This window comes from Ambystoma mexicanum, chromosome 4p (genome assembly GCF_040938575.1).
Source record: "Ambystoma mexicanum isolate Mex_15411 chromosome 4p, UKY_AmexF1_1, whole genome shotgun sequence".
Classification (NCBI taxonomy): domain Eukaryota; kingdom Metazoa; phylum Chordata; class Amphibia; order Caudata; family Ambystomatidae; genus Ambystoma; species Ambystoma mexicanum.
Genome location: NC_090927.1, coordinates 443058861 through 443071264, shown reverse-complemented (window position 1 = coordinate 443071264; position 12404 = coordinate 443058861). Strand labels below are relative to the sequence as shown.

The window sequence follows — 12404 nt, the reverse complement described above, 5'->3', positions numbered from 1 at the left end:
CTCAGTCGGCCTTGCTACAATTGGACATTGTGCCCTGCAAGCAGAACACAGATGTCTGGAGCTAGCGCGTAGCTTTCTAGCTGTTGATATGGCGCAATACTTTCTCCCAGAATGCATAGGTCCTGTTTGTGAATAAAGGCCTGTGCATGGTGCACACTGTGCACATATCTGCTGGACAAATGCTTTTAATGTGCATTACCCGTAGAGCTGGCACTGATAAGGGGCTGATGCTAATGTATGTCAATGTTTGTAAATTAGGATGAGGGGGTGTATTTACAGGGGGTGTTCAATTACAGACAGAAGGAGAGAGTTCCACAGCTGTGGCCCCATCATTGAAAAAGCAGGTCCTCTCTAACCTTCCTATGGAAGGCAGGAACCTAGAGTAATAGAGCAGTCAAGGAGCATAGTGCTTTGTAGGACGCACAGTGGTGGATTTTGCCAAGAATAAACTGAAGACTGATAGTATAAAAAATCTTGTGAACAACACATAATGACTTGAACAAATACACTGTTTTCTGGTGTTTTCACCATGACTTGTTTATGTAGCTATCATTTTACATTACATTGTTGCATTGTCTTTGTCCCTTTTCTCTCATTTTAGGGAAGCACCAAGCAAGAGTTCTGGCAGAAAGTATGTTGACTCCGGCAGAGTACTTGAAAGAGGTCAACTTCGAGCTTATGTCTGGCAGAGTGGAAAGCCTGGGAGCGTTTTTTAGCACCTTGTGCCCAGGTGAGGGGCCGCTTCTCGCTAACAATCAGGCAGACACCTGTGAGTCAAATTGTTCAGATTACATGATATGATTACAACATATCCATGTTTGGCGTAATGCTGTGTTCAACTGGTGACATTTTCAAGCAATATATTTTGTTTTAGACTTATTTTATGGTGTGAATCCGTTATAGATGTACATGCTGTCCATACGCCTGGCATCTAGTGGTTGAGGTCTGAAACAGCGTCGTTTTTTGTTAAAGCTGGCATTGCAGTCCCCACCCAACCCTTCCATTCTTAACACTTTAGTTGCTTAGGGATTCTTGGCTCCTGGACCTGGCTGCTAGATGCCATGAAGCGGGCATACTAAACATTTTTGTACAACACCAATGCATTGGAAAAAAACAGCTATATTCATTATAGATTTGAAAGGTTGTTAGTTATTAAAAAAAGTGTCTCCAACCTCACAGTCACAACAGCAACACATATGTGTGCAATAAATAAAGGCTGGGGTGTTGCCCTGCCCCAGTGCTTTCACTAATACTTCTTGAAGGGTATAGTGAGTGCAAGTGCTTATTACAATATTTTTTGTCTTTCAATTAAAATGATGTGCCATACAATTTTGACAACAATTTGTATTAAGTATTTCTCAAAAATGTAAAAAAAAAGATTTATGAATTAATATGTGAAATCTACATATTATATTTAAAATAAAATGCAACTAATAATAAGAGGTTCTTTGTAGATGATTGGTCAGACTATAGGCATGGGACAGTGGGAAACATTTGTTTATGAAGATTAAACATGTTGAAGGCATATTTTTTAAAATGATTATTCCAGGAAGTCGTAAACACACAAATGTCTGTCAGTCTCTTGGTCCGAGCTAGTGAGCTGAGTGGAATGTGGAAAGCGTTAAAGAAGGTTCCATGTTTGAGGAGTATGCACAGGCTGAGGAAGCATTGAGATAGGAAGCAGGCTGTGCAAAGAGGATCCATGCTTGGTACTGGCACCTGTACAATTCTGGCGACAGAGGCAAGGAGTGGACCCTTTGGGGGCATTCAAACCAGATACTAATAGTGTAAGAAGGTCGGTCTATCAGGCATTTGTCTACATATACATTTAGGGATGGTGGGTCAGTGGTCATCAAGCAGAGGATTTTATTCCTGCGGTTTTGTGAAACACAGTGGGTTATGCACAGTGGATGAGGTACTATGCATGGTGCAAGAAAGGTATATCTGAGCACTTGTTGGGTGCTGCACAAATGCTGCACATAACACACTGCATAATGTGTGGCCTCATGCAACTGTATGTTTCATGTCTGTGCGGTACAGCTTTTCTATGTCTTGAGGGAATACACAAACAGCTTGGTACCAACTTTCCCTCCTGCAGAAAATCAAATCCTTCATCCAGCAAACATCTTCGGTTATGCTGTCCATGCCGTGGTTCTCTCCCACCTGGATGGTGGCAATGCACTTCTGGAAAGGCCTTCTGGTGACCACCCTGGCATCCCCGAGATGTGACCTGCATGCTGCAACATGAATTACCAAAGGGCTTTGCAAATTCTATCACATCATCCGGACCCTCTGCAACCTGTCCCAAGAAGAACTTTAACCAGAGCCATCTTCCGGGGTGCTGTGCCTCTCCAGAGCTGCAGAACCCCAATACCAGGAGACCTCCGGCCCAATACAAGTGCATTGCTGTGTAAAGCGAAATCGTTCCAAGTCTTTGTTGGGCTCCAGGTGAACCTCCAGAGACACAATCCGACCGTTTAAGTCCCCCTCAACAGAGTGCAGGACTTCAGAAACCGAAGAAGATTGTCCAGGCGAATCATGTCCTTTGTTGGTGCTGCAGAAAAGACGCCAAAACCGCTGAGTTACTAGAGAATTTGCTGAAAGCCATGCCAGAGGTTCTCCCTTGAGACTGCTGCTGAGAGATCCCATCCATTGTCCTGCCTTTTGTCATCAGACAAAAAAGGAATCCGGTGGTCGGGTCCAGCACTGCCACATCGAGAAGTATCCAGCCACAATCTTTTCTTCAAACCCAAGGTACTGTGGAGAAAAAGGTATTGCGTACCTTGTTCAGGGTATCCCCTCTTACCTCAGACTCAAGCTGCTGCTTGTGTCCCTTTGGTGAGTTCTTAGCAGGGTTTCCAGTGTTGGTTTAATCTCACTACATCTTAAAGACTAGAGACTCTAAAGTATCCATAGGAACATTTTGTATTCTGCTGCTTCTCAAGAGTTTAAGCCCTCTCTGAACTGCCTTTTGCTAGCGTCGCATTTTGGAACTTTAAAGACTTGCTGTGCGAATAAGCTGCCTCTAGAACCTTAAGCCTTGCTAGTATAACAGCAACCAACTATTCCCCTTCCCAAAAGTCACTATCTTATATGTGTATGCAGAGTAAATGTATTTAGCTGAGGATCCCTCAAGTTACAGGTCGCAACTCCGAACGTAAGCAGCACAGTAGCCCAAACTCTGAGCTTGTCAGCCACAGGACGGTTTTGGGACACTTCAGAAGGCTCTTCTTCGCAGGGTACCGAGCAGACATCAGGAATGGATGTTCCTTCCACTCCAAGGGTCGCAGCTCCCTTGCAGGACTGCTGAAGATCACAAGCAAGACAGAGCTCCACCAGGACAGCAGCAGACGTTGGTCACCAGGCTTCCTTCAGTCGGGTCTCCGGTCTCTTCACAGGTCTCACAGCTGGAAAGGAGCCCTTGCTCCTTCAGGTTACTCCAGCATCTCTCTGAAGAATGGGTGCAGGAGCCTTCTTCTTATCCTAAAAATCCAGTTAAGAGCTGAAACTCCCACTAGCCAATAGCAGGAGTAGCCACCCCCCCACCAATCCAATCAGGACCACTGGTGTGGGAACACTCATGCATACTGCTCAGACACACTGAAACCAGTTTGTGGATTGGGACCAGACAGTCCCAGCCCACATCCTGCCAGCAAACACACACAGCCCTCCAGTAGCCCGCCAAAAGCCTCTGCTTTCCCAGGCACTGGAAGTCATATAAGGATTTTCCTGGCCTTACATGCCAGGAGGAAGGCTAATAAACGAGATGGCTAAAGGACAAGCAAAAAAACATGTGGCACAACCATGTGTAGACACTAGCCACAGTTAATAGCCAAAACATGGTACATGCGGTAAGTCTAAAATGAAAAGCAACAAAAAATTGTAACAAGTCACTGCTGCCACCAGCTTGTCTATTTAGCACACCTAGAGTAATCAAAAATTCTTTCAGTGTTAGTCTGGGGCAAAACAAAAAGTGAACCCCATTGTACTACATTGTCAGATGCATTGCAAGATGCATTGTACAATGATAAAAAGTAGTAACAAAGTCGTAAGACTAAAGAAACAAGACTAAGGGAAACAATATTTCCCAGTACTGACAGCTTAAAGGGCATGTCAGTTATCCCATAGCAGATGAGCAAAAGACAGTGTAGTGAAGCTTAGGGCTTCGCTGCACTGTAAAAAGAACAGTATATTAACTGGAGGGACAGCCCAACTGGCGGAACCTAAGGCTGAGGTAACAATATATCACATACAGGGATAACCGCCTGACGATAGTTAAAGCATACTTTTAATGCTGTATGCCATTATTCAAAACACAAGGGGATTAGTTGGTGCTTGCAAAGGTCACCACTATTCTGAACTCGTGTCAAAGTCTAAAGGATCCCAAGAGGGAAAGGGGCTGCATGCACATTCATTCGTACATGTAGACACAAAATGTGTACATGGTGTAAGTTTATTACAACAAATTTATTCACCAAGGTTTACTCAAGGTATGAAAACTGGATGCTTTCAAGAACAATCAAGTAACATTTTCTAGGAACAAAAGCCCTAAAGGCCTTCTGCAGCGAAAAGTTTACAGAAGTGTAGATCGTTCACATATATTTATATTCCATCAAAACATCACATTAGTTGTAGACTGATGAGTATAAATGCAAATAGAAAAGACAAACAATTAAATGCAAAAGAAAACATAAAATTAATTTACAAAGGTTAAGTGCAGTGAGGTATGGTGATAGACTGTAGTAAAGCAGAAACATGTCTAATGGGCGCTTTTCTCTAGTGCAAGCGCAAACATATAGAAAAGGTGCTTGTCCTTATGGAATCAGGGCAAAACCTATATGTATCTAGATATTAGTCTATTATACGCCAGGAACAGAGAAAATTCCCAAAGGTGTAGTTGGGGCCAACACGATTGAAGCTGGACCCATGGACGTTTCTGCCTTTTGTTAATGTCTAGTCATAGTCCAGTCTTTTAGTTTTTAGAGCATGTGTTTTTTTTTATTATTATTGGTGTAACCAACCAACAGAGTCAATATGGCAATTTGTGCCAGGCGTGTTAAAAAAATACACAAACAGGCCAGTTTGGCCAGAATTGGTGAGTACAAACAGCCGACGCGTGTTTCAACCAAAGTCTTTCTCAAGGCTGTGATTAGTGAAGTGAGTGATGTGACATGTGAGAGAGTGGTAGACGGCACAGTGACATTGTTAGGGAAATTTGTGGGACAGTTGTTCAATGTTAAGATTTTGGTTTAGTCAAAGATGACATGTTTTTGTGCAGCAAGTCAATATAGTCATCATAACAGGTAAGATCAATAGTACATTAATTGCATTGTACGTGGTGACGGTGAGTTGTGGTAGTAAGACATACATTCAGCATGACATTCATCATTTGAAGACACAAGTATTGAGATTATTAGCAGCATGAGTTATGAGTTCAACGAGGAGAGACATTGTACCAAGGGAGAGGAGGGGGAGAGAAAAAGTGGGGGAGAGAGAAGGTTAGAAGGGTGTTAGTGCCAGTAATGTGGCCAAGCTTGATGCTGGGGTAAGGAGCAGTTTTGGCAGAAGGGGTAGTAAGGCTTACCGGAGGTGAAGTGGCAGCAGAAATTAACAAAAGGCAGAACTGCCAATTTTTGGACCAACGGATCCAGCCCGCGCCCACAATTAACAAAGGTTTGTCATCCCAACATGCATGGGAAAATATGTCCATCCGGCTCCCCAAAGGAAAAATTATTTTGCAAATATGAGAACGTATATCGGTTTTCTTGTTGGATCGGGGTTGGATAGATTTAGGGAGAATAACTTTCAGTCTTCTCTCCCCTGAACATTTCAGCCTTTGCCCTTGCCCCCACACCAGGCCCCCTACTTACCTTGCAGTGGCACACTTCGCTGTGTGCCGCCAACTCGCTGTGTCTCTGTGATGCCTGTTACCGTTCACTTCCGAGATCGGAAACCGGCGCCGCAGGGTAACTTCCTTTTTTTAAAACTTTTTACGGGACCGGCTGCGGGGGACACCCCCGCAAGCCCCACTCACAATATAGTAAACAAGGGTGTGGGGGACACCCCCGCAACCCCTGCCACCAAATTGTCGATTTGTTTGAATTTTCGAACAGCCGAAATTCAGACTTTTTGGACGTTTCCTTCTTGTCCCTTGCGTCAGGAAAGATTTATCTTTTAGCAACTTTCCCTCCATATTCTATGGATTCCCAAACTTTTTGCTTTTGTTTTTGAACCTGCCCAGACTTTCTACAAGGAAGCAAACCCTTCTGCTTCATTTCCCTGGCCTTTTGCTAATTTTGTTATGCGGAAACTGATCAGTCCTTCAGAATATTAGTACTGGGAAACTGTTTCCTTTTTGTCTTTTTGCCTTTTTGGTAACTTTTTAACAGTGCACACAGCATCTTACAATGCAGTTGGGATATTGTTGTATCACCCTAGTCTTTTACATTAGTTTTTTTGGGTTATTTTTATATGTGCCTAAAGACAAGCTAGGTGCAGCAGTTACATTTTTACTATTTTTGCAATACTTTTAGTTTGCACATACACGTTTACTGTGTCTGGCTACTAAGCATGGCTAGTGCCCTAAAATGGCCGTGCCCTGACATTTGTCGCTTGTTCTTTGGTCATATTGTTTCTTGGCCTTCTTCCTGCCTTCTCGGGTCAGGAAATCCCTATTATGTTCACACATTCACCTGGGAAAACTGCTGATTTCTCTGGCTACTGCTGGATAGGTGTGTGTGGACACAGGATGTGGGAGGGACTGTCTGGTCTCACTCCACATCTGGGGTGCCAAAGTGTCTAGGAGTTGGGCATGAGTGAAACCCACAGCGGCCCCTGATTAGACCACTGCTGGCTGTTTGAGTGCTGCAGATCCTTACCATTGGTGGGCTTGGATTGGCTTCCAGCTAAGTATTGGGATAAGAAGAGTACAGCCAGTTGTTCAGATCAGCGTTGGAGCAAGTGTCCTGTGTAGACAAGCAGATGACTGAGATCTGTGGATGACTCCTGATGAGGCCCAGTATCCTTTCCTGTGATTGGCCGTGTGAAGCCCTGCTGTACTGCCTGACCTGCGAAGGCCCTAAGTGGTGCTTCAACCCTTGGACTGGTGGCACCAACCAGTCTTAAGGCATTCACAAAGATCTAGTCATCCTGAGCCTTTGGAAGTGTCGCATGACCACCCGGTGGACTGACCAGCTCTTCAGTGGGCTACCTCGGTAGAATCATCGCAGTTCTGTATTCGTCACCAGAACTTCAGTGGTCGTCAGCTCGTGCCACAAGTCATCGTCCTGCAAAGTTTCAGCATCCCAGCTTCAAGGGATCCTGCTCTGGAAGGTCTTCTTTGACCGTGACTGGAGAGGCGCCTGCCAGTGTCGCTGTGTGATGACCGTCAGTGGAAGTCGCTGTATGGTGTCCAGAAGAGCCCTATATTAGTGAATCCTGCTTGCCTTCTATATCAGGGGTGGTATTCTGCACCAGCAGCCGACCAGAGAAATCCCCAGACCCGCAACACGTACACCTCCTGCGCCGGAACAAATGGTAGGAAAACCTATCTCAAATGACCCTTAGCTGACCCATTTAGTGACCTGGGAAAATTGGAGTCAGGGGGGTAAGTAATTGCAAGCATTCACATCCCCTTGTTCTCCTCAAAATAAACCTTACAATAAACTCTCCTCTACCTCTTCCCTTCTTTGCATATGGATAATGGTTCTATGTTACTATGTTTTGATATTGATATTACTTAGTTTACTTTTCTGTTCTTACATTGTTGATGACTGTATTAACTTGAACATTTCAATAAATGAATTTGTTAAAAAAATCAACAACAAAAAAAGAATAAACTTTGGTCATTCATTACATTACTTTTTGATAGTAGGATCTAAAAGCCTGTATCTAAAAGATAGCAATATAATTTTACTGATCATACTATTGTTCAATATCTTCTAGAACATTTCACCACCACAAGAACTCTTCGTACATCAGTCCCCTCTCCTAAAAGAAGTTTTGTAACGTTTTGGGCACAAGGCTCCATACATCATAGCGATTGGACTCATAAAGTTAGGGTATGATTCTTCTGAACTGGTTTCATTGTACTGAAACCCTACTACCTTCTTTGTGTTGAATACGTTATTGATTGCATTCCTAAGAACCTAAAGGTGACTGTATATATATTTGACAATTGAGTATTATGTGATAGTACTACTCATTTCTTAGTGTGTGTTTTGGGCCTTTAATAATATAGTATTTTTTTACTTACCTGTCTAAATTGAATTATGGTGTGCTTCGCTGTGTGGACTCATTCTAGACGCCTAACCCCACTCACACTCCCCTGAGACTAAGCCTTGACCACTCTCCACACTTACCTTGATTTGGTTTGGCTAACCTCTTAGAGTTGCTCTGTTTACTATAACTAGGGTGGCCTCCTAAAGTCTCTCCACCAAGCCAGTTTCTAGAAATCCATCTTAATACCTTGTGATGTCCTTTTACTTTACTTTACTTTACATTTAAACCTTGGCTTAAGGGTGCACAGAGCAACAGACACACACCTAGGACAAAGACAGGAAGGCACTTGTAGGGACTTAGCAGCATTATTGGAGTGTCAGAGAACGACAAACTAACTGAATAACAGTGTTTTTAGTTTTTTCTTAAACATTTCTGTTGATGTGATTTCTGTTAAGTCAGGTGGAAGGGAGTTCCAGGCTCTGGGGGCTGCTTTTTTTTAAGGCATCTTTAGACACTTTACTAAACTTGCTGGGGGTATCTTCCGCTGGTTCATGTTATTGGATCTAAGAGATCTCAGATTACTTTTCTCCACAAGGAGGGCTTTCAAATAAACAGGCATAGGTCCTACCCGACATTTATGGGTTACCAGTAGTAGCCCGAACTGAACTCTTGCTGTTACCGTAAGCCAATGCAGGCTCTGTCTGGCCTCGGATACATGCTCTCTCCACTTAAGTCCTTTAACCACCCTCATAGCGCTATTATAAATAACCTGGAGGTGGTTACACTCCACTTTAGACATACCTATCAATAGGCAGCTACAGTAATAAATCTTAGCACCTACAATAACTCTTGCAATTGTCTGTGAATTTTCTTTAGATATAAGAGGCCGTAGGTGGGCCAGCAGTTTTATCTAATAGGTCTACGAGTCGACCACACTGCTGACCTGTGCCTTCATATTGAGATTTTGATCCAAAACTACGCCCAGTGTTTTGACTTTCCTCTTAACATCGATTTTACAGTCTGCATTAGAGAAGGATTCATAACTTGGATCTAGTTTAGTAATCTTCTTCTGTGTGCCCACCACCATGAGTTCTGTTTTTTTCCTTGTTTAAGGCCAGGCCATTCTGTAGCATCCATGTTTGGATAAGGTCATATACCTTATTTATGTTGCAATCATCTTCAAAATGGGACCCTGTAAGCGGGATGACACATTTCGTTTCATCCGCCTAATTAGTGAATGCTACGTCGTTCAGCTCTAATAAGTCAAAAAATTGCATCATGAAGATATCATAAAGGCCCAGAAACATCAGAAAAGCAGAGAATAAACGTCTGTTCACAGGCACAGCCAGGAGCGAGAGCAGAGCTGCAGGCACACACACCGGCTCCTGCATAGGAAACAAACTAAAAGAAATCCAAAATGACAGCAAGCCTTTTAAAGACTTCCCTACACTGGCCTCGAAGAGGAAGTCAATTATCCAATTAATTTGAAAATGTGCCTTAGCTAATGGGAGGATGGCGAGGGCTTTAAAACTGAATCTAGGATCCACAGACAGTGTCTCTGATCTGGGAGCTGAGGATAGGAGTTCTTGAGAAAACTGGGAAGCTCCAGAGAAGGGGAACTCCTTGTACCCAGAAGTGGGGTGTACCCCAGTGAGAGTGAGAAGAGCCCCTTTAACCTCAAAAGAGAGGTGTGCTATAGTGAGGGGAGAAGAACCCCTTGAAACCTAGAAGAGGGGTGTGCTCCAGTGAGGGAGAGAAGATCCCCCTGAACCTCAGAAGAAAGAGACCCCTGACCCAAGAGAAGGGGGGTGGGAAGTAGTAAGAAATAGAGTGACTTTGATTCCCAGAGGAGGGTATGTGTAATAGAAGAGGCCCCTCAAATCCCAGAGGAGGGGTGTGCTCCAGGGAAGTGGGGGGGGGTTGCTGGGGGGTAGAGGCCGTTAGCCCAGAAGAGGAGTGTGCTACAGAGAATGTAGCAAGAGAGAGTGACTTTGATCCCTTGGAGAGGGGATGAATAACAGAAGGGAAGAGCCTCTTTACCCTGCACGATGGAAGTAAGTAATGGAGATAGAGAGAGCCCCAAAAAGGAGAGGACTTTTGGGACACTTGTCAATGGCCTAAAATCGAGAGAGACGTGGTTCGGCCTGAACTCCAGAAATCACTAAGCAAGAGAGATTCCTGCCTGGAACTTCCTATATGACTTTTTTGCTGTCCTTCATACATGATCCTGCTTTCATGGACTATGTGTCCCAAGAACGTTTATGTTACACCCATAGCGAAACAATTTCCATGCAATTGTCTTATTTTTCACTTTTTCTTAGTAAAGCCTTTTTACTTCATTCCAGTACCATTAGTTGTGTGTTTCTTCTGCCATGTGACAACAGACAGACTCTATCAGACCACATGGTTGCTAACCCAGTGAGTGAAAAGGGAGATCTGGAGAGGAAGTGTAAATATACAGAGGTGCAGCAATACTACAAAACAAAAGACTTAATGGATTGTACCCACAAAGAATGTTTTGTTTCTATTCACTTGATCACTATATTTGGCACGTTTTCTATTGTATGTTGTACTGCAGCCATTTTTGGACCTTCTAACGGAAGTCTTGCTAAAAAATAATGGAAGTTAGCAATATACGTTCATGGTTCAATTGGACTCCTACGGATATCATGTTAATTTATGGCAATTGTTGCTTTGTGTCTATTGTGTATCAGCTGGACTTGCCACATGCTCCCCTCGGTTCCTCACTGAGCTGGCCATGCAGTTTTATCACAGTGAAAATGTAAAATGGATATTTATTTGTATCTTCACAGAGGGTGATATTGATGTCCTGCTGGATAAATATTATCAAGAAAACCAAGGCCACATTTCTTCATCACTCAGCACATCACTGAATAAATCAACATCAGCAACAATGGAGGCAAATGGGTCTGCATCCTGCACAAGTGAGTATGACACAGCTGCAGAACATATATGTACATATGTTGAGGGTTTTCATTGGACATAATGGGCAAGCTGCTTAATCAACATAATTTTTTTCATGCTTGATTTAGATTTTATTGGGCACCTTAAAGGTGAGGCGGGGGCATGCTTGAGCAAACACCTGCTAATAGCTTTTCCTCCGGGTAGCATTCCAACCCATTGTTTTTAATAGTGTGACTGCCATTACAGAAGTGGTTTACTGCACGCAAATGCGTCTTGACTCCGCCCCAAAGGGAACCGCCAGGCCAGCTTCTCACTGTACAGGAACACAACAAACCCTAGACATGTTTGCTCAATGTTGAGCCGCACTCAGAGACGATAAGCTTGAATCTACAGGCACAGGAAATAAGGGGCCCATGCCAGGGCAACCGCTTCCAATTATGGAGCGTCACTTAGAAAACGTGATGGATGGAGATGCCCAGGCTCATACTTCCTGACCACTGGGGGTGTCATTTCTCTCGGTAGCATCTTGTTCCATTTTTTAATAGCTCACCTGTGCCATTGCGGAAGGGCACCAACTATGTGCATGACCCCACACGTCTAGTTAGCAGAGGACAATCCAGCCCAGGATGCGATGCCACTTCACAAATGAGTTGAACAAGTTTGGTCCCATTCTATGATGGCAAAGATTAACAACAAATTCATCCAATTAAATTGTAGACAGAGAATATCTCTTTGATGAAAACACATTTTCTCAATGATATATATTTTATGCCACAACATACCTGGCACACTCTCCCCTTTCACACATGTTTTGGCAATGCACAGGCTAGTATCCCAAAATATCCAGTGCTTTGCATATTTACCTATGACCAATGAGCTGCCATTCACCTGCTTTGTTAAAAGAGAGCAGTAACCACGTGGATAGTGACCCTATCACAAATGTGGTGATGATGGGCACACTTTTCAGACCAACGCTGCTTGGGAGCACGGGCAGGGAAAGGAAACATTGACTGAGCTTCTTCAGGTTCCAGTCAAGACCATGGCTCATGAGGCAGCCATCCAAAGGTAACTGAGGTCACAGTCCTAAAAATGGGAACTAAGTTCTGCAAAGGCTCCCTGCTGCTGGCATAGGGTAAATAGTAGCAGGCATGGGGCGATATGTAACAAAGGAGCACTTAGTGCAGTACACATCAATACAATGTGCTCATCAGCAGAGCAGGCGGGGCTTGTAAATGGACTCCAGAATTGTTTGCCTGCTT

General features: G+C 43.7%; 1 protein-coding gene across 2 annotated transcripts in view; it reads left to right on the top strand.

The window, feature by feature from the left end:
* Positions 1-12404, top strand: part of GREB1 (growth regulating estrogen receptor binding 1) — a 627979-nt gene that overhangs the window by 346590 nt on the left and 268985 nt on the right. For both annotated transcript variants that reach the window (XM_069605957.1, XM_069605956.1), the window contains exons 12-13: positions 602-730; positions 11034-11165. In XM_069605957.1, coding sequence (XP_069462058.1) covers positions 602-730; positions 11034-11165 — 261 coding nt within the window. The remainder of the gene's footprint in view (positions 1-601; positions 731-11033; positions 11166-12404) is intronic.